The sequence below is a fragment of the Mesitornis unicolor genome, unplaced genomic scaffold (genome assembly GCF_000695765.1).
Source record: "Mesitornis unicolor isolate BGI_N332 unplaced genomic scaffold, ASM69576v1 scaffold27164, whole genome shotgun sequence".
Taxonomy (NCBI): Eukaryota; Metazoa; Chordata; class Aves; order Mesitornithiformes; family Mesitornithidae; genus Mesitornis; species Mesitornis unicolor.
Window position 1 is genome coordinate 8624 of NW_010178486.1, and position 23332 is coordinate 31955.

At 37.4% G+C, this 23332-nt stretch overlaps 1 protein-coding gene across 1 annotated transcript; it reads left to right on the forward strand.

The window, feature by feature from the left end:
* Positions 1-781: 781 nt before the first annotated feature.
* Positions 782-23230, forward strand: MTMR12 (myotubularin related protein 12; the record flags this gene model as incomplete). Its single annotated transcript, XM_010182476.1, has 15 exons — positions 782-863; positions 2416-2555; positions 4327-4399; positions 5584-5714; positions 6339-6432; positions 8481-8604; positions 9796-9871; positions 11628-11734; positions 13859-13983; positions 16938-17016; positions 18697-18767; positions 19817-19989; positions 20669-20836; positions 21751-21912; positions 22528-23230. Coding segments are annotated over 15 exons (2181 nt in total), but the record flags the coding sequence as incomplete, so codon positions are not given.
* Between the last annotated feature and the right edge of the window lie 102 nt (positions 23231-23332).

Genomic DNA, 23332 nt, shown 5'->3' on the forward strand with positions numbered 1-23332 from the left:
AATCGTTTTCCAGCAGGACTCTAATGCATGTGAAGTGATCAGGGCTCAGAGGAGGAAGTTCTGAACTGGCTGAGCAGGAAGGGTGTAGCATGTCCTCTAGCTTAATAGTCTTGAGGCTAGAGATTTTAGCCTAACTATCAGTGCCTCAAGGCTAGGATACATGATAATGAGAATTTAATAGGTTTGTTTTTGTGTATCGTTTGGGTCCAAACTAAAGGATATCCTGTGACTGGTTTTACCTCTTGACTCTGAGGTTCTGAAACCTCTTTAAATCCCTATAATCTTGGTCATACTGTTTAAGTAACTTTCATACTTTGATTGGAGTAGCACATGTAAGAAAATCAGAGATAGATAGCGAAGTGTGAAGCTTGAAAAACTGAAGAATACATTAGAAGCATACGTTAAGTCATATGTGGAAAAAGTTATGAATGAACTCAGAGATGGTGCTGTAATACTAAGTTTATGTTTATCATTTACATGTGTTGAGAACTTGCAAAGTATTGGTAATGCTTTATTTCTGTCTGCTAATTATGCAAATAATGCATTTCCTTTTTTGTGTTCACAGCCATGTAAACTGACGCTGTGGGTGTCAAGCCACTGACTTAATTATTTAGCTAGTAGACTACTTCCACTTGAAGTGGAAAGAGGACATTACAAACCTATTCTCTAATTTAGGAAGTTTTTTTCTTAACTTTAATTTGCCTGTTTGTTGGAATGCAAGGAATTTAAGAGAGACAATGCTGTTATTGTAACTACAACACATGCTGTAAATCTTTGCAAGATAGTAATTTACTCTTTCTCTCCTCAGGAAATACACATAAAGGAAGCCATAGAAAAGGAAGTAAATCCTTGCCTCTTACCAGGTAATTGTTATATATTGTATTATAAGAATTGAATAACAAAACTTATGTAAACAATATCTTAACTATTCCCGTGTCTGCAGCACTCATGTGATGTCATGTGTCTCAAGTAGTAAAATAGAGAGTTTTTCAACCCACACAGGTTGAAATGTTTTCAATACTTGTATCTGCATGAGTTGTTGAAAAAGTCTATAAAAAATTCAATTTTATGGAATACAGTATCTTCAGCATGTGGAGAGCTGTCTGTACTTCAGTTTGCCCTGTTTCTTAAAATTAAAGGTGGGTAGTTTGGGAACTGAAGACCAAGAAAAAGTGCAAACTTACTTTCCAGTTGCTTTGCTTCTACTATGAGTTACTTAGCTCTTTTGATGCCTCAATCACTGTTAAGAATTTTTAAATTTACAATTCTTTCTTTAAAAAAAAATTTAAAATGTTATGCCATCATTTAGACAGTTGTTCTATTACCCCATGACTCCTCCCCACCTGGGATATAATGGTCTCAATGAGCTGGGGAGTAGGCCTTGCAGGGGAAATAACCTTCAAGGAAAGAGCCACCCCAAGCAAACTCCAGTTTATAGTGAGCTTGCTGGTTATGGTATGGAATGATTCTGTTGACCAGCTTGGGTCATCTGCCCTGGCTTTTGCACCCCCAGCTTCTGCACCTGGCAAACTCAAAACCTGCTGAAGACCTCGATCACTGTATACCAGTGTTGGCCAAAAACTAAAACAAAGTGTCTTACCAACTTTGTTACCATGAAATCGAGCACTGTAGTCTTTGCAGAAGTGCAGCTTTCCTGTATAGAAAACTGATTCTGTGACTCTCTCGCAGTGAAACCAGGACATGTTACTAAGATAAAATACAAGTAAAAGCTTAGAATAAACTAGTATTGTTCTCTTGTTTTTTCTGCACTTTACAGGAAAGACCAAGGGTCTGGCTGGTTATACCTATTAAAACCTCATTTTATTTTCTTAAACTTGAAGTTCGGTTCCTTCTGATTTTAAGATTAGAACTTCACTGACCATTATTTATGCAAACTTGTGTTTGAGAACTTTAAAATAGCCCTGGCACCTGTAAAATAAACAGCATCTCCAGAGCTGTGAAACATTAACTGTGATGAACTTGTAGTAATCAAGTCAAATGTTCCAGCATTCTTAGAGTTGAACACTGCTCCGTTTTTCGTTACTGCTCAAATTATTTATTGACTATATTAACTAGTCATCAGTGAGTTTTGGCGCTTTTTTCAAACACCCACTTACATGGTTGCTCTTTCCAACTCCACGCATTGTTGTTCTACCATCTCTGGTTGCAGAACTCCTAGACATATGTGTTTAAACGGCATTCAGTCCATGTGAGTAATATTAATAACCTGAAAGGCTCTCCATGTACTGATTCCAGGAGCTGCCTCTTAGTCTTTTTGTGTAAAAGCAATGAAATATCTTCAAGCATACAGTTATGAGAAGCTGTCGGGAAGTTAATGCTGAGTTTAAAATAACACTTTTAATAATTCGGTTATAAATGTCAGTTATGTTGCAAGTCAGTGTTTCTTTTGTACAGGAGAACTGCTGCTTTGTGAGGCAAACACAGTATACAAGTATATACAAGAAGATGGATCAAATCGTGGTACCTGTGGGAAGCTTATCTGCACAAACTTCAAGATTGCTTTCCTTGATGATGATTCTGCTTCAGATGATAATGTAAGAAGACAAGTCTTCTATTTGTGACCAGACAGGCTCTGAAGAAATATAGTGGCTCTGACTAAATAAAAAAAACTTGCAGAAGGATACAGAATGAATATAGATTTCTAAATAAGTTTTAGTGGGTGCAGACTAATTTCAATCAGTCTGCAGCTGCTTGGTCTGTGCAGATTCTTCCTCAAGCTCTAATGACTATAAGTAAAAATGGTGCAAGCCTGTATGTGGACACTTACATTAGACATAGTTTATAACTCTTCATATCTTGTGAGTTGGTAATTTTGTGCAGCTTAAGTTAAAAGAATGATGGATTGATTTGAAAATTAAATCAGCAGTTTGCTTAAGCCTGATTTCTGACTGCCTATGTAGTAGCAGTGGTGGAAGTGTGAATGTCAAATGTTCTTCTGAGGTTATATAACATCTGTCTGACTTGACTTTGAGCTACATCTGCAGAACCATTGCAGGGCTGCACAAGACTGAATAATCTGATACTTATTGGAAATACTCTAGGTAATTGTGTGGCTCAGTAAAGCTCTGAATTAGTCCATTCAGAGTCAGATGTTGACTGCAAAGATTTACGAACCTGATGCTACTGAGGTGGCAAATATTTAAAAAGCTAAAAAGTCCTCGAATTTTAGAAATTAGTTGAATCTTGTTTCCTTTGTTTTAGGAAATTCAGCTGCCAAAGGAGAATGGTAATGCCACACTTTCTTTGGTGTGCTTAAGCATCTGAAACAGTCTGGTCCATTTATGTGATAAAAGTGAAGGAGAGCCTAGTATATGGCTCTCAAGTGCAAGGTAATCTTGACAGTGACAAAGGACAAGGGGAGTATGATTTGACACACGTTGATCATAGTAGGAAGATTCTTGGGGTAAAATTTCAGGGAGTTTAAGTATTAAACTAATACTTCTGCAGCCAAACATGGATTTTTGGACTTTCTCGACTTAATTGGAACAAATCTGCAGGGTCCTTTCCACAGATCACATGAGATTTATGCTAAAGTTGGTAGTGACCATACTAATTTCTGTTCCATTACTTACTTTAAATGTTGGTTTTATGGTCTGTGAAGTCAAAATTCTCTTGATAAAAGTTCAGTATTAGCTGCCTGATTCAGAGAAGTGCAGACCTGGAAATAATTTAAATGAGATTAATTCTGTTCATAGCTGTCTTCATGTAAAATGTAATTTGTTGATGTGTACATCAGCCTGCTGGTAATAATATTTAACATGACTCTGTCACTCAAATGTGATTTTTAACTCTCATGGAATGATAAAATGAATGAGCCTCAGATCACTTCAAGTTTGGGCAAACAGTAGATATGAGAATTGGCTTGTGTGTGATAAATCTGGCTGTTATGTTGGAATATTCTTGGGATACTTAGTCTTCTGAGAGACTCTCTATTTCCTGCCAGGTTCCCGTAGAAAGGAAACTTGTCATAAAAGAGCTTGGATTACATTAAGTTACTGTATTTCCTGTTTACAGCAATGATTCTAGCTTGAAAAGAGACTCTCAATGGGAATGCATGCTTTGAAACTATTTGAAAAGTAAAAACCTCTATTTCAAGCATCACTGAGACTTGAATAAAACTGGATCTGCAACTTATAAACTCTGCCTGTGTAACCTGTATTTTAATAACTGTTCAATGTTCTGCCTTACACAGCTGAGAAGAATAAGAAGTAATACTGATATTGAAATATGTACTGTATTTATCCTTTACTTGTGAGAAGGTGTTACTGCTTAGTAGTTTGACTTTTGTTTTTTCTCATGTTCTAGGAGCCACAATTTAAGAATAAGATTGTGGGAGAAAATGACATAACCCTGCAATGTGTAGATCAAATCTATGGAGGCAAGTCAGCTTTCTATTCTTGTTTTAACATGCTTCACACTTCTAAGTGTCTTATAGTGCTGATACTCTGTACACATACATCCTTCCTAGAAAACTGATGAAGTCGTCACTTTGGAAACCAGGATTGGGTGGTCTGGAAAAAAGACTGTTTATATTCAATGATGAAATGACAGATGAGAGATCTATCAGAACCCAGTCTTATTGCTCAACCTTGTCAAAGCTACATTTTGACCAATCATCTTGCTGGAGCAGACAAAGCAATTCTTTCAAAATGTTGTGATTTAGAGCAAAGCAGAGTGTGCTGTGAAAAGTCTCTCATTAAGATTTATGCACAAGGATCTTACAGTATATCAACTATTTCTATAAATATAGAGATATTCACTTCATTTGAGCAATAGCACTGCAGAGCTGTACAGGTACCAAACTCCCAAACAATACCTTTGGTTTGTCTAAGGGAACTTTGTTTTTTGAGATTCATGATGTCTTCAAGCTATCAAAGGAGACAGAAACCAAGGCTTTATCTTACAAGTAAATAAATGAATGTTTTGCAGTGGGTCTTAGAGGTATGTTTGTATAGCTAAAAAAGGTTAATGGGGCTGGTATTTTTTTAAGGAGGGGAAAGCTTCATTAAGAAGCCTGTCTTTGGACTGGCGTCAGTGTTCAGGGTATTTATGCATGGTGGTGTGGGTTCTGAAGGATTGAACTAGGGAGAGACTAGTGGAAGCTGGTTGTGAGACGCTGCTTAGTTCATATACAATGGCCTGGCTGGCACCACTTCAAGTTGTGAAATGATACATCTTCAAACAGCAGTGAACAAAGGGCTCTCTTGGGGGATTTGGGGTGGTTAAAAAAACTACTTACTTTTTTTAAGAACTTAAAATTATCTCAGTTTTTTGAGGACCTTACCTACGGCAAAACTATTAAATTATGTTCTTTGTACACAGAAGTAATCACTGAGCAGCTGTCTTGCTGCAAGTTTAGTTTCTTCCTTACTGAAAGTAATTTGAGTGAGTTTAAAAAAAGTTTAATGACAGCTTGCCAGTCTGTTGGAAGATCTTTGTTTTGAGTTGCTAAAACTTGGGCTTGAATTAGTTTCTTGAAATTTTGAAAAGTCAGGCAGAGGTAGCTTTATCAACTGATGTTGAAGTTTTTTTGATGCTTACTTAGACTTTTTAATTTTGCAGTTTATGATGAGAAAAAGAAACTTCTAACTGGACAACTGAGGAAATACCCAGAGAAGCTAATTATCTACTGTAAAGACCTTAGAGTATTTAATTTCTGTCTGAGATACACAAAAGAAGAGGAAGTGAAAAGAGTAAGTATAGTGACTGTATTTGTTTTTCTTTAACCTTAGTGCTGGGTGTTTAGTTCTGGGGATGAGGGAAGGATGAAATTCATCCTGAGAGATCCCTTAAACTTCAAGTGTTCTCTAATCATTCCTCGTTGAGAGAGAAAGTGAAAGGCTTTGATTTCTAGCTAACCTTACTCATTAAATGTCGTTATGTTTAGCAGCTAAAAAGATCAGATGCACTGGCTCTTTGAAGAAAACTGGAGCTTGGAAGTAATATGTGAAATTAGCCTCAGCTCAGGCAAACTTGTAATGCTGTTCTGTTTGTGAGACGATTTTATTACATTTCAGATTTCAACATTTTTCATATGAAAACAGTTGTTTTCCTGGTAACTTGAGTTCTTTTTACAGGTTAATCTGAACTCCAAACTTGGAGTCTACTACCTTTATTTAAATAATACGAGTAATTTTGGAAGTTGAACGTGTATAATATTTCTTATTAAGCCAAGTAAGTTCAGTGTCTTCCAGACAACAGAGAGAGCTTCTAAAAGTCACTTTTGAACAGTTTTTTTGAACAGAGGTAAAAAGTCACATTTTTTACACTGGCAGTCTTAGTCTGTGTTTGGGTGTTAATTTTTGGTCCTTTCCTAGATCGTCAGTGGTATAATTCATCATAGCCAGACTCCTAAGCTGCTTAAACGGTTGTTTCTGTTCTCTTATGCATTAGCTGCCCCATACAACACAGGTAAATGGTTTTCTATTTTGCATTGTATTTGTTGCATAGTGTTAGTGTCTTAAGCTGTCTGGGACACTTAGTAACCGAGTTTGTGCTCTGATTATGACATTTTCTTGCTTGCAGATAGACTTAGAAGATTAACTTTTCTCTAGTTAGACTTGCTGCTAAAAAAGTCTGAATTGTCTACAGTTGGTTTCTGTGTCCCTTGATTTAGTTGCACAGAAGTTTTCCAAGCAAGAGTAGCATTACTGGATTGAAAGCTTACTGTGATCAATATGTGTAAATGCTTTTCATGTGCTTCTGGCTAGAGTGCTCTCATGTAGAAAATATTTTGCTTATTTTATCAATGTGTTTTTTTCTGTACTATTGCAGTGAACCAAACTTCCTGTTCTTAATTCTTGAATTTTTACATTTTCAGTAATGCATCTGAGAGAAAGTATTTCCTCTTTTTGCTTTCATTTGCAAGTGATCTGCTTCTCCTAGGCAACAGCAAAAAAAGCATAGGTTTGCCTAGCAAGGTTCCAGTAGCCATATAACTTCCTCTTATGGCTAACTTACTACATCGTCTTCCCCACTTGATCAAACTTAGCTGAATAATATAGTAAGATGCAAAATTCAAGATAAAAAGTTGTCAGTGTTTATACACACTGGGAAGATTTCTTGCCCCTCTGCTCCCCTGCCAAACCTTCTCTTACTCAGGCTGAATGATCCCAGCTCTTGTATGAGGTGCTTTAAGCTCTTCAGTGATCTTAATGGGCCTTCACTGGACTTGGTCCAGCAGGGCTGTGCCTGTCTTGTACCGGGGAGCCCAGCACTCCAGGCATGTCCTCGCTGGTGCTGAGCTGAGAACAGCAACCACTTTATTCAACTTGGAGGCAGTGTTTTTCGTAATGCACCCAGAGGATACGTTGGGTGCCTGTGCTACAAGGGCATGTTGCTGGCTTAGGTGGTTCCTGCAGGCTTCATCTGTAATGGGTGTTCAGTTTGAGCTACAAACATCAAAAAGACTAAGCTTTTCCATAGGGACTAAGCAAATGTGGGAGAAGCCTAATCTTTGTAGCAATATTGAAGTGTTGTAACAGAATTCTTTAATATTTTAATAACTGTCTTAAATAATAAATGTATAGTTCTCATTCTTTGTGAAGCTGTTTTAGAGCAAACCAAGTAGACTTTAGAAATTGGGTTTTATGCCTCTGATACTCTTAAAATCTTAACTTGACCCTTAGAGCTCATTAAGGATGTTCTGTTTCCTACTGTGAATTTTTCATTTACCTTATCTTATGGTGGAGTGTTTTAACTTGCCATCGTATCTTCTGTGGAAATTCCAGCTCTGTGTGGAATTTCAGTATTAGCTGATGTTGCAGGATACTTAATTTTGATGGGTGCCTAAGACAGTTGGCATTACTCCCTAAATTATATGGTTATTATAGAAGACTGAAAGCTAAATCAACCTGTTGTCATGACTGTTGCTGAGGTGGCTAAATAGAAATACGGGGAAAAGTTCTCAGCTGAAATTATTCGGACTGAGTTGCTGCAATCAGTTTTCTGCTGTAATCAGATTTTTTGCTCTTATTGAGTGCCTGAAGTGTTCTATTCAGTGCAAAACTCCTATCCATGATAAAAGAATGAACTTTAAATGAAATGCAATATCTGAATTGCAGAAAGGCATTTGGTATGATTGTTAATTTTGCAGCTAAGCCTTTATTATTAGATGCCAGTCAGATGCACTAGTATACAGTGGTATTTGCTGCAGAGCATCTTGGGTTTTAGACTGGATGTGAGGACAACCTCAACTGTATGGAAGTTCTATAAAAATGATTAGTGTAGGAGTAACTATTGCTGAAGTTACTAGTTAAAGCAGTATATGACAGAAGATGTTGTTAAAGATCAGACAGAAGCAGTGTGTTGTACAAAAGCATTGTATCTTTTACTTAGGCTTTCTGTACACCAGATGTTTTGCTTGGTTACTTTAATGGAAACTAACTACTTGTTTTAGGAATGCTTTCATGTTAGAGCACCTCATAGCCTGCCAAGTTAACTTTATTGATGTCTGACAGACAGGAGAAACCAAACTGTGATGTTTGATACCCTTGAGGACTGGCGTAGTGAGCTGGAGCGGACCAAAGGGAATGTGAAATACAAAGCAGTGACTACCAATGAAGGCTACAGAGTCTCCGAAAAGTAAGCTTGCCCTGGTTAATAGTGACTGCTGAATAGATCTCATTAAGATTTGCAAAACTCAATGCTCCCTTTGTTGCTGAGCATTATACAATTTAGGGGTTCTTTAGGATCTGGTTTCCCTTGTTTTATGGGGTACTTTGATTTGAGACCTCAGGAGGTCATCTTACACAACAAGCAGGGTTAACTTCAACATTAGGTCAGGCTACTCAGGACCTTGGTCAGTCAAGCTTTGAATAGGCCTAGGAGTGGAGAATACTGCTTTAAAATGGAGTATGAAATATGGTACCTACAGTTTAATCCTGCTTACTGGTTTGGATGACATTTTCTCAGTCTTGCATCTTCACTCTGGTAAAATTTAAAGTTACGTGCACTTCATGTTTGTTTCTAGTTTTATTTGGCAGACTGAGTGGGGAAAAAAGAGTAACTGGTGTAAAGTAAATCTGCAAAACGTGCTGTTGACAGTTAAATTTCATTGCCTTTATTGGAAGGGACGTATATTTCTACCAGTTGAGCTAAGTAGCACCTATTGGTGGACCCTTTAGGATGCATGCAAGGCTTTTGTACATACGTACATAAAAGGCTTTGTTTAATAGTCAGATCCTGAAAGGTTTCACAAACCTTGTAAAAGGGTACAAATTTTCAAAGAAGTCTTAACTGTTTATTCTAGAACTCTGTCTTTAGAGAGCCAAGCTCAGGTTAAGTACTTATCTTTGTTGCTTCTGTGGGCCTTGAACATAAATAGTACTGATTGATACTGGAAATTCATGATATATTAAATGACATCCTTGAATCGTGATGTGAACTGCTTATGAGGCATGGAAACAGAACTAGTTATCTGACAGTACAAGAGTATCTTTTGAAACAGCCATGAGTGAGAGAACCAGGGTGGTCTTAACAATCAGTCTTGGATGTTATGATTAAATGTAGGACTTAATTGCAGCCCTGGAAAGGCAAGAGTATGTTGCAGTGGAAATAATTTACATCTGAAGATTGGAAGAAAATTTCTTATCTAGCTGAAAATAAAGGGAGGGTGTTGAGGACAATATAATTAATCTAGTAGGAAAGATTGTAGGTGTGAGAGTGAATATATAATTAGCACGTGGGCTAGAATACTCACTCTTATTAATAGGAGCTTGGAGATTGTTCTTTGTTCAGTTTTTAAGTGCAAGAAACCTTTTTTTGTTATCTTAGGCTGCCTTTGTATTTTGTTGTTCCCATATGTGTTTCTGAAGAGAGTATCTTGAAGTATGAAGGCAGAGGCATCCCTGTAAGTATACATGCATGGCTGAGTAAGAAGTCTTTCTGAGAAGACATAATTTCAATGAGAATTTCGGATGTTACTGCATGTTATTTTTAGAACTTGTTTTTATTGCTCACACTTACACCTAGTCATCTATAGCACGAGAAATAGATGCTGGAAGGAAAGGTCCACAAAGTATTCTTCTGGGTTCACAGCCCCCATTTACTTCTATCAGATGTCTAATGTCCTGTAGTCTTCGTGTACAATTAGTCTGTCTATTCACCAGCCTGTTTTTCATGAGGCTGACTGCTGACCGGCATCTAGCTGGAGCAGGATGTAGGGCTTTGAAATGCTATTTGGATGTTGAGGTGAAAACCATGAGTGTACAGGTACAGCTGAATACCTCCAGTTGCCTAATTTGGGGGTACTGTCAAGTAATATGGCTGTGATGATGCAGCATTTTCAGAAAGTGAAGTAGCCTAGCTGAAAAACTAGTTCTACTAGTCTCAACAGAAAATGAAGTTAAACAGACTGTTTGGTGCCCTGTAGCAAGCTGCCTTTGGCTTCCTACCTCGTACCAGAGTTTAAGATCCAGTAAGAGCAGATAAAAACAAAAAGCAAAGTAACCTCACTTATGAGGTACTACCTTAGTTTCTGCATGACCATCAGGTTTGCCAAGGAAAACCGTATTCACTTCATGTACTTAAGTTATCAGTCAGTGGAGAAGATGGTAATGTGCTGTCCTGACCTGCCCAATTTGTTCTTTCAGGTAGTGAAGTTCAAAATAGTTTGATTCACTTTTTCTCAGATAATCAGCTGGACAAATTACAGTCTCTTGTGCAACAACAGAAGTGATTTTTTTTCTTTTTAAATTGCTTGTTGCATTGTTCAGAGGCCTTGTAGAACTCTAATTATTTCCAGATCCTTTTTGGGGAGGTACTGTCAAAACAGCTTGACCATATTAAATAATTTTGAGATGGCAGTGAAAGAACAATATAGTTGCTTTTTTCTCCACTCTTGAGGACTGAGGTTTCTGCATCCTTCTGAGGTACACGTCTTGGCTACTGTAAATTAGTAGCAGAACTCTTAACTTCCTTGTTTGATTTGGGTAATAGTCCTGATGCTTTGAAACTGGGAGTCAGAATAATTTTCAAGTTTAAGGACCAGCTTGAGAGCTTCAAGCAGTAGATACAAGAAATTACATGTAAGTAAGAAGCCCTGAGGTCTGACTTGCTACAAGAAATACCTGTAACTACACGATCTGATTTTAGTTGTGAAGTTCTTGTTTTAATATCTTTTTTCATATGTCTAGATTACCTTTTATGTGTAGCTCACATGGAAAGCCATGACAGTTATCTCAAGGCTGAACTATAAGAAAAACACTACTGTATCTCTGTGGAGAAACTGATGGCTAATATATATGGAGTTACAAGAGCCGTGTTGCTGTGGCATATCTTCTAACATAATTTGGCCGTAGACATCTCGGTCAATTTTTTTCACCTATGTGCGCAGCTGGGAAAGTAATGTTCTGATATAATCTGACATTTTATATTTTTCTGTATAAACCTTAACTTAAAACTTGCATGTAATAATACAGTGTACTGAGCCATGTAGTTTTGGTGCAGTTGTAGAATTTTGCCTTTACTGATGGGTTTGTTGAATGCACCAAAAATTCAGTGAAACACAGCATAGAGAAATTTCCTGTAATCACTCAGTTGATTAAGCAGATACTTCGTATGGGAGAGTTTACCAACTTTTAACAACTCGTAATTTCTTTTTGCAGATTTGGTGTTGGTCTTGCCATAATGGTGCTGCTCTTCTCAAAATGTCTGCATTTCCCAAGGAACAGGATGACAGCACTTCACAAACACAAAAAGCCTTCTTGGATGGGTCAGTAATAGCTATTCTGTCCACAACACTTTGCTTGGTATGGACCTTGCTTCTCTTTTTTTTCCATTTATGCTGTATCTTTAAGCTTGCACGCATCAGGAAACAAGTTCTAGATCTAACAGAAGTTTTCTGTAGTAAAATGGGTTTAAGCCCTTGGCCTAACAACATTGGTCAATTGTGCAGGACTGTAGCATCACTGAAGGCCTACTTGCAGAAATAAGCATGTGTCAGATGAAGCTTTGTACAAACTGGCTTGTTATCAGGTAAAGCAGCACCAAAGCCTGTTGGTCTCATGGTTCAAGTATCATTAGCTGATGGGCTTAATTTTGTTTGCAATTAAGAGAACTCTAGACTCCATCTCTAAACTTGAATTTGCAAGCTGAGCTTTAAATTTCTATGAACTTTGTTGTCTTCTCAGAACTAGATTTGTGTTCTTAAATCACTTCAGAGGAAGTGACCTAAAATGAGACTCTAGCAGTTCATTAGTGCTGCTTTCGGGTGTGATGGTAGACAGCACTTTGGTTCAGCTGAGTTAGTGAGCTGAATTAGCTAAGCATTCTGAAAAATGCCAAATTAACATAAAGGGAAGAGCACAGCTGCCTGGCTGATAGGCAATGACTTGTTGCTCTTTTTTTTCGCTTTTTTTTAACCTCTTGGATGTCCTGGAGAAAATTTCTCTCTTAGCAGCATGCTATTAGATCAGGTTCGTATGTACAGCTTGTACTGCTTCTCTGCTAGTGCCTTTCTCCTCATAGATGGAGATCCTGCATTCCACACAGAACTAACAGAAAAAAGCTTGCATGGGAAAAACTTTTGACCTTTTCTGCAGATATCTTTAATGTTTCTCCCCTGAAATGTGGAAGTTTGCATGGCTTATAGCTCTTTTAATGCTGTTTTATAAAGCAAAAGTACGTGAAACAAGCAATAAGCTGTAAGAGAGTATCAGCTGGTATTTTTGATCCCTTGTCTGGGGCCATCCAAACTTGGGGCAGTATTGGTGGGGTTTTTTGCTGTGGAATACTGGTGGTTAACCACTAATATTTAAAAATGTATCCACAAGCTGTCCATAAGGGTGTGTTAGCATGCCATTGTAATACTAGTTTGGACTCAAGCACACAGTAGGTGTTTAAGATTTACAGCTTTTATTGAAAAAGGTGTTCAAAGCCAGATCTTCTAATGCAAATTGTTTAATTCAATTTGGAGGAAGTATCATAATTAACAAATGATTGCTTTCCCTCAGTTCACTTACCTGATACCTCTTCTGATAGGTCTAGTAACCTGCATTTCTAAAGTGAACACCTGTGGTTCTCACTTGAAGCAGGCTTTTGTGCTGCAACATACAGGAAACACAAAGTACTCTGTCCTGTCTGGTCAAGTGCCTGCAAGGCTTCACTTCTGGTATGAGCTAGAGCAGCTTTTCCCAGATCTTGATAGTAAGAAGCCAGCGTGACAACAGAGATTTACTAAGCTGATGTTCATCTGAGCTCTGGAGCCTGAATGAGTGGAGATGTTCTGGATGAGTGGGGATGTTCTGGGTCCAAACCAAAGCGTCATCTGGCCTGATATTTTTTCATGTTCTAGGAAAAAAAACCCCAACAGTTATGTAGGGAAGTAGAAGTCAGGTATACTGTCGTCTTTGATTCCAAATTGTTTCTTTTTTCTCATATGTTTCATTAACAGACCTGGCAGCTAGTTATCAGAATGCAATTTGGTTGGTAAAAGTAAAGAAAAATATTCTTCTGGGAGGTTTGGCTGTTTTATCCATCTCTTCTTTCTGGATTCACCTCTAAATAGCCCTCTAGTAAAGTAATTTTGGTGTGTCTAGTGAAGGCAATACTAAAGAAGCAGTAGTAAAAATCAAATAATACTTGTAATATTCATAACTGCACAAATAAAATTTTATTGATATAACAGTTACGAGCAAGAAAACTTGTCATAAGCTTGTAGACAAGCTTCCAGCCAGTACTTAAAAATGCATAGAGGGCATTAGCTTTCCAGGGTGTGCCTTTTCTGGTCTTATATCTGTTTCCCAAACCATGCCTATTAACTTTTTCTTCAATGATAATTGATGTGTTACTTGACTTGTGAAGCAGAAGGCTTTAATCTCTTGATTATTTGATTTAGAATCTATAAGACAATTAACAAACCTCCCTACGAACTCCTGAAGACAGATGACTTGTCAAGCAGCCTTCCGTCTCTGCAAGACATCCAGACTGCGTACACAAGATTTAAGCAGCTGTTTTTGATAGGTAAGTCAAACTTTAAAGTAGTTTTTTGTCTCTAAAGTGGCTGAGATGCAAAGCATAACAATGCTGTTTTATGTCCCATGAGTGCAGTCTGTCTTGATTGGTGTCTTGCTTTTGACAGTGGTTAAAACCAGACTTTTAAATATATAACTAAAGACTGTGCTTATGACCTGCATGTTAATTGAGATCTGTAGTTCTTAGACTTACTACCTCTTGCTAAGCAGTCTCAATATCTGAAAATGACCTTTTAAAGGGAGTGACTGGAGTTGAAATGTTAGTTGGAATATACTAGCTGTATTGAAACCTATGGGAGAGATTTTTCAGTCTTCTGTGGCCCATCAACATTGAATGTAAAGTGTGTGCTATGTCAAGAGTTGAATCTAAATGCTAATTAATTTTTGCCTTAGCTTGTGTTACAAACTACTCATATCTCAAAACATAGAAGTGTGAGCTTGCTTAAAATTCTATCACTCTGGCTGTAAGGCTAAATATAACTACTCTAAATAGTAAGTCCCCTTAAAAGGACTAAAAATGGGAGCCATGTGAAATATGATATAGGCTTTCAGACTCTTTTGGGGGACTCTTAACTAGTTTGCTGTCGTGAAACAGTACTTTTGCCTTGCCTGAAAAAGCTCCACACCAGCTTGTGACTGTGCAATGGGCTGTTTTGGAGAGTGGGTCTTCTACAAGATAATGAGGCTAAATGTTGCAATAACCTCTGGTGGCGTGCTGAACACTGAGGCAGTTCACTTGTGGCTGTTGATGTTGGACATAACTGAACTGGTCACTGCAGAACTCTGTTTGCAGTGTAGCATACAGACAGTATCCAAGTCCTATTGGTTTTGTACATGGAATTTAGCTGATAAGTTGATATTGATTGCAAATTAGTATGAACTGTTTCTGATAAATATGTAGTGAATGTTCAGTGACTCTCTGAAGAGAAGTCTAAGAGGTATGAAATATTTTGCATAGTTTCACACTGTCAAATCCACAGTGAATCTTAGGATTACCTATATTTTCATGATATTTCTGGAAAGTTACTCTCCTGTACAAAAAAGGCCAAAGCTTGAATTTAAGTCATTTAACATCTCAGATGCATATTTCAATGATGTAATTGTATCATTGTCTCATATTACTTGAAGTAAAAGGCAAAATGTTAAAACTGCTTTTCTGTAAGTGTTTTTGTCTTACAGCTTTTTAAATAAGCTTTCTTAGACTGTAGCTCACTGAATGTAGCATTATGTGCTAGCAGTCTGAGGAAACCGTTCTCAGAAGGTAACTTCTGCATTAAGATCTTACTTGAGTACCTTTCTACTGTTTTCCAAAGTCTGAACACATTAATAATTATTTTTATTCTATATGTACCTAGTTAATTTGATTTGGGTAACTCTTCTTTACTGTCCATAATGTAAGAGAGTTAAAGCAAACTTCAGTAGGGAATACAAATATCACTATAGATGGAAGCCTGTTACTTCTACACGAAAAAAGACAGAAATCCTTGGTATTGGTATCAAGAAATTCTTGGTATCATATGTTCTGGGTAGCTTTGAAGGACTAGAAATCAGTGCTGCAATTTTGCCTTGATTCAGAATGGACAGAGGTTTTGCAAGTAGTGATGGCAGGCTAAATGGCACATGAGATTTGGGTGCAAGGGAATATTGTAAAATTCAAATGAAAGAGGGTGAACTGGGGAGTAAAGGGTGTCATATTATAGTGCACATACTTTAAAGGGTATTGTAGTTAAAAGTTGAAAGTGAGTTTGAAGATGTCTTCTCCAGTTATTTTCTGATTAACATCGTCTCATGTGAACAGAACTGACTAGGGAGCTTTGAAGGTGCATTCTAATGCTAATTTTGTGGAAAACTAGCTTCTATGGGTAGAGTGAAATGAATAAGGGAAAGAAAGATATTATTATGACTGTTATTATTTTTACTGTGCAATGAACAGAATGAGGGCATGAGCAGGCATGGAGGCAAAACAGCTACAGGAACAAAGTAGATAAATGTCTGTGCTTGAAGGATCATAGGTGCAAGCTGCAGAAAACAAGACAGAAGTGTGTGTGTGTTGAAGTAAACAGTGGAAGCATATGGAGAGACTTTGGGAGGTGAAAAGAAGTTATACAGAAACATGCAGAACTGAAGCTATCAAGGAGAGAGTGAGGAAAGTGTGGTGTAACTCAGTTGTTTCCCAATAGTAGGAATGTCGTAGACCTTGGGCCTCAATGTTTGTCTTCTACAAGGGAAGGTAATCAATTCTGGTTTTAATTGACTATATCAGCTTACAAGAGCTTCCCTATTTCTGAATACAGGCTTTGATAGAAATAAAAGCAATAGAGATGTAGGTTGGTTTTAACCAGCTACAAAAATCCTAGTGAAATTTTTAAGAGTTTAATGACTTTGTATTGTACTTGGCCTCCTGGTTTATCTTAGCGGTTTGCTTTTTGATGTATTTTAGTGCCTGGTCAGTTGCAGTGAAAACTGTTTAAAACCTTTTTCAGGTAGTCTTACATCCCATAAATTTGTGTAACCCCCTCCTAAAACCCATTCATGTTTCTGGCTCATGGTGATGACGTTCAGAATCCAGCCTTCTATGTTAAGCTTTGCGTAGACTGTGCTTTAGAGTCAAGACAAGTAGAACTTGGAAGAACCATCTCCTCTGATTAAACTTCTTTTCCTTTCCCATTTTGTCAACAGAATTACTTTATTTGGTTGCTGTGAACCTACAGCATACTTTTTCTAAAAGCCTGCGTTGCTGTGGAACTTTACTGGTGTTTGTTGGACTACTTCACTTCCTTATTTAGTTGCAGGGTGTTGACTTTAACAGCGATTAGGATTTACTGACTCCTTGGGATTGGTTGTTTAATAACAGTTCATAACTGAAGAGTAATATAATGGATGGCTGTTTATTAGCACTACATTTATGTGAACAAACCAGTTTTTTATTTTGGTTTCTTGCAGATAACAGTGCAGATTTCTGGGCAACTGATGTGAAATGGTTTTCATTGCTGGAGAGCACAAACTGGCTAGAGATAATCAGGTTTGCTATAACTAACTTTCTGGGTTTCAGATTGCTGTTTAAATGCATTTGTAGTAGGTTTCCTACTGAGTTTCTTGAGATGTGACTACATTCTTCACCTCTCGTGGGAAATAAAATTAAGACAGACTTATATTCCCTCTTACGTATATATTATCTATATAACTTGAAACAGTATTTTTACAGTGCAGGCTTGTGTTAACCCTCCTATATTAAAGGGTGTGAGAAGCGGCAGATCATTCCAATTTCGACTTTTCCAGCAAACCTATTAAAACTATAGATCCAGTAATTTCCCTCCTGCACTTTGTCACCTTCTTTCCAAACTGAAGAATCCTGTTTGTTTCTTGCATTAAACCTATTCCGTGTCTGACTAGCCTTGCCGTTCTTCTCTGTACTCTCTACTTCTGTAATATCCTTTAGGACGGGATGAACTGCAGTGTTCAAGATATTAGCCCACCAAAGATTTATAAAAAGACAGTTGTTCTCAGTTTTGTCCCCTTCCTCTCCTGATTGTTCCTCAAGTTCTTTTTTCTTCTCTCAGCAGTCCACAGTAAGTGTTGGAATGGTGTTGGCTAACTTAAGGCTTGTTGTAGTGGAATGCTGAGGGTTTTTATTTGCTTTTGGTGTTACGTTGTGGTAGCTCTGTCTGCTGGTTTATTCTGTGATCAGTGTGTTACCCTGAAGTGCTTCTGCAGTCAGGCTCAGTTCTTTCTAATCTTAATAAAAATCAGTAAATATTGGCAGTTATTTGTTCCTTAATCCAGAATTTAAATGTATGTTGATCGAGAGGTTCTAGTGAAGATCTTATGTTGAGAAATGCATTGACATAACCAAGATTACAAGTAGTTCAAAGTAAATGCTAGACCAAGCTCCTGCCGTTATGTTGTTTTGAGTCTGGTCATTTCCATACTTGGATCTGGTTGCTTCCTGGATAAGCCTGTTCTTGGCTCTTGCAGATGGGAGGAATGCCTTCTCAGCTATGCTAGATACGAGAACAAAGAATCCAACAGCTCCACGCTTAGGAAATAATCTATCAGCTTCTGTTAGTCACCTAAGAATTTTCAAGAATCTTAATTTCTGTGCAAAGTTTTGCTGAAAATTACTAACTTTATGAAGAGTTAGGTCTAGAAACCAGCAGTGCTACATCTGGTTTTATGTGATCTTTAATGCCAGTCTGCCTTCCTTGTGCAGTGATAATATCTGAATAAGTTTTCTTTTCATGGTGACAAGATCTGATTGCTGATCCTTCCCTCTGCCTCTTAAAACCAGATTATAGAAACACAGAAAGATTATGGGAGAAATGTAGTAGGTTAGAATGTAAGTGTAGTGGATGTTGCCTCTTTCCAGGATAGAGATCTGGCTCTTAGCAGTTGTAATATTTTGGGGGTTGTGTGTGATGGCTGCTATTGATCCAGAATAAAGTCTTGTATTACAATTGTACAAAGATAACTGGAAATGCATGACAAATGGCTAAATAAAGATGCCTCTTGAAAGTTTGCTCTTGAGGCTCAACAGTTCTTCATTTACACAGGTGTAGCATGGATTTATTTTTTTTTGCTTTAAAGGACTAGTTAAGTTTCAGTAGTATGACATTCTGACCCCTTTTAGGGGAAACTAATGTAAAACTTGATGGCAAAAACACCATGAAAATGTTCTCTTATCTTTTCCTGTGTACCACCACAGGCGAGTCTTGAAGAAAGCAATAGAAGTTGCTGAGTGTCTGGAAAGACAGCATACAAATGTTCTCCTTATAGGTAAGAATTTAATGAGATTTTTCCTATATATTTTTTAAATTTTATTTTGAATTTCTTTAGATGTAGTTTAGGCTGTAACTTTATAATTGTTTTAGAGGCTGGTAAAACTTATAGAGTACTCTAAGTACCAGACACCCTGAATCTCTTGCACTCCTGGAAATCCTTCCTGTAGTGAAAAAACACATTATTAGCGTAGTTCCAGGCGAAGAGAAACATGTCTTGAATGAGAAAGCTGCCGATAAATTGGCAGGAGAGTCATGCTACCTCTTGTTTATGCATTCCTGTTTTCTAGCTTTTTTTAATAAAAGTCTCCTAAACCTTTTGTTGTACTTCAAGGGAGTGAGGGGGAACACCTGAACAAAGAACAGAACATGAAAATTTTCTAACAGGATGTTTTTATGTTCTAGGTACATTCTTAATACAATGTAGTCCCTTTAATAAAAATACACTTACTGTACACATCTTGAGCAGTTTGTTTTCCTAGACTGAGTAAAGTAATTGGATGGAAAACCAGACTAAATGTTAACCATTAAGCTGTTGTTTTTATTAATAATTTAGTTGGGGTTTTTTTCCACACTGCCATTTGCGAAACCTAGCATGGGGAAGAGACGTGTCTAGAAGGCACCTGAAGGGTGAAGGATGCATGTTGCATGAGGAGGTGATTTCACACCTTGTGAAAAGGTGCATGCACGATAGGAAGGGTAAGGGCAGATAGCTGGCCTGGTAGCATAGGGCAGGAGCTGCAGTATGTGCATTGTGGGAGGGCATAGGTATCAAATTTACACTAGTAAAAGCTTGAGGTTTTGTAGGTTTTATTGTCAAAGTGTTATCCTAGAATAAGCGTACAAGAAACCTTGTATTTTTACAAAAGGAAGTCCTGGAAACTTGGGTTAACTTCTCTCTGATGGTACAACACTTGCAAGAAATTGTGTGATTCTCTGATCTTGAAATACAGTTTTGTTTATGTAAAGCTAGAAATACTTTTGCTTTCTTACCCAAAATTTTAGGAATGGCTTAGTAGACAACGTGGTTTCTGTTCTTTTCTGTAGAAGAGAGTGCTACTGATCTGTGCTGTGTAATCTCTACTCTGGTTCAAGTGATGATGGATTCGTACAGCAGAACAAAGTCAGGGTTTCAGAGCCTTATTCAGAAGGAATGGGTAATTGGAGGACATGCCTTTTTGGATCGTTGTAACCACTTACATAAAAGTGACAAAGAGGAGGTATGATTTTTTTTTTTGTTTTACTTTCCTTACTATATTTAAATGTTTAGTCAGAACAAGGAGGGATTTAGATGTCAGTCCAGAAGCTCCAGTTACTCTTGAGGATCTTTAATTTTGTTTTGTTTTATAGTTTGATGTTTTGTACAGTGTTGCTGTTTTTGCTGTGCAGAGTTCAGCAGTTTCTTTATAGCTAAAGAGAACAAATGTAACATTTCCCATTCAGTCTTGGAGTCTTTTAAAAGACATATCTCTTTTTAAACTGTGTTAAATGGTAGTAGAGTCTGTAGAAATAACTCCAGTGAATTGCGTATTCTTGTCACATCAGGAGTAACTTTGTACTGTCTTGCTAAATGTTGCAGTCTCACCTCCTTTTTTGTTTATATTTTGGGAATGGATCAGAATGCTATACAGAATGGAAAGCCTAAGTGTAAACTGAAAACTAGTTTTGTTTTGCCAACTTTAAAAGGCTGCATAGCAGCAAATTTCATAGCAAGATAGTGCGTGCAGATTCAGATCAGAAAGCGTTCATCTCTTCTGTCAGCAATTGCAGCAGTTCTGTAGTTACCCAGATTGCTTTCCTGAAGATTTGTATTTGGAGACACTAAATACTGTAAAATAAATAGTCTGCAAGGTGAAACATATTTTTTTCTGAATCAGATGCAATATTTTCTTTACTTAGGCTCCTGTTTTTCTGCTCCTGCTAAATTGCGTTTGGCAGTTGGTACAACAGTATCCTCCAGCATTTGAGTTCACAGAAACTTACTTAACTGTTTTGTCAGACAGCCTCTATGTGCCTATTTTTAGCACTTTCTTCTTCAACTCCCAACATCAAAAAGACACGGTAAGGGTTTGTTATTTTGTGTATGCAATGTGCTGGAGAATGGTTTTAACCAGCAAACAAGCCAAACAACAAACAAAAAAGCCAGTTCCCTAGCAGTGTGTTTTTCCATACTTATTTAAAGGATGAATGAGTGCAACTTTGGGTGTAAGGAGTCAAGTTCAGGATTTAAGAATTTATGATGAAAAAAGGAAAATAACTTAAAAATATATTATTTGTAATGTAGCTGTAGCTATCTACAGGTTCATGTTTATTGCTCTTCAGTGAAAATGGAGCTTCCTAACTGAAAAGGAATATCCTGCTGTCCTGCAGAATAAATTATCTACAAAAGTCTTGTATAGTATATTCTATTGTATTCCAAGATCAACATTTCCTGAATGTTGATTTATACCTGCTTCATACTTTTCTCCAGCCTGAGAAGCTGGAAGCAGTGGGAGTATCTCTGCATGGCTGTAAAGACTGAAAAAAAAAAGTGAAGACCACTGTCTGCATAGAAATAAAGTGTTGGTTGTGAAATTTAAACCAGTAGTACTGTGTAACTGCAATTAACTTTTGAAGTTTGAAGAGATTTATTCCACAATCCTAATGTGTCCTGTGTTTGAATAATTCAAGTGTCTGTCTCCTGCCCAATTTTCAAAACTTTATTTTTCTCTTTAGGCTATTTAATCTTACTTACAACTGTGAAAGGCATACTCTGTGCTAATTACACTGTTGAAATGGAAGTTAGAGGGAATAACATATAGATAGGCTTTGTGTCTGTACGTACTTGCATCCAATAAAGCTGTTCAGCTACTGAATACGTAGAAATCATGAGTGTAGCAATTCTATGGTTCCTTCTGTGAAAAGCCAGTTTCTTAATTTCACCTTAACTTGGTCAGAATTCCTTTCTAGCAGTATTAATTGTGACCTGTTTGTTTTGGCAGAGTGGTGAAAGCCTCAAGACACAAAGGGGTCCTTTCAGATTTCTTACTGTGTGGGACTGGTATGTGCAGTTTGATCTCAAGGCCCAGGCTTTCCTGAGCAACCCTCTTTATGCAGAGAAGCCAAAACTAGAAAAAAGTCAACGGAAAACTGCACGATTCAAAGTAAGATATGTGCTGCTTAACTATATTTTTTAAAGATAGAAATATTTTGCACAACTCACACTTCAAATGTACCCACAGTGAAGTATTGGTGCAAAGTTTTTTAATTGAGAAAATACATGTACACCGCAGACTCCCCTGGATCTTAAGAATACAATTTGCACTCACCTCAGCTACAAATCGCTGTTTTACAATTACTGTGCATAGCTGTGAGCTTGGGGGTTTTTTTAATTTGTACTTTTGTGGTGGGGTACAATAAGGAACCACTGGAACCAAGTGCTCTTTGATTTGTGTGGCTAGCTTAAACTAAACATGGAAGTCTGTAATACTTGAATGTATGCAAAGAGTTCTGCTTTTTCAAAGAAAAATGGTTTATTCAGTGTTACTTCATTGTTACAGTGCAGGGAAGGTATCTGGGAATACTAAGTATGCTGTGTGAAGTATTTGGTGTATCGGACACTGAAGAGTAGCAGTTTTAGACTATATAAGAAAGCAGTAGTCTGTATTTAAGTGACTTTGCTGCTTGTATTTTCTGAATACAAGTCAGTTTATTTCCTCTTAAGATGTTTTCTGAAGTCTCATCAATATTTATCTCAGTGTATTTCTTTTCTCTCAAAGCATCAACGACAACTTTCTTTGCCATTGACACAAACAAAATCTTCTGCGAAGAGAGGATTTTTCAGGGAGGAAACAGATCATTTAATTAAAAACATTCTGGGTAAAAGAATTGGCAAGTTCATAAACTCTTCAGATGAATGTCCTAACAGCTTCAAGGAATTTTATGATAGCTGGCATAGTAAACCTGTTGACTATCATGGTCTTCTGTTACCTCGCATTGATGGCCCTGAAATCAAAGTCTGGGCACAACGGTATTTACGATGGATTCCTGAAGCCCAGCTTCATGGTGGTGGTACAATAGCTACAGCTGCCAAGATCTTGGACTTGATGGAGGAAGTGCAAAGCTTGCAGGTAAAAATGGATGAGGAACGCAGTCAAGCTGTTTCCAGAGATGTACATTCTGTTCCAGTGCTGAGAAATTCTGCACGTTTGTCATCCTTGTTTCCATTTGCTTTACTTCAGAGACAGTCTGTCAAACCAGCTTTACCCACTAGCACCTGGAAGGACTTGGAAGATGAAGATGACTTGGTCAAGAGGGATGATGAGTTTGTTGATCTGAGTGGTGATATGTCATAAAGTGTATACCAATTAGAGTATGAATTGTATACAGCTAAATGCTGAGTTATAAATGATGTGCTGTATCATCGTATAAGGAACTCACTCAAGCATCTGCAGCCTGTTTAAAGAGTGCATGGGGATAAAGAGAACCTTGGTTAGAAAGAACTAGTTGCCATGATTAACTGAGCATACTTTGAACTTCCGTTTCACTCTAACGGTGTTTATCACAGAAACACATTTTTAGCAT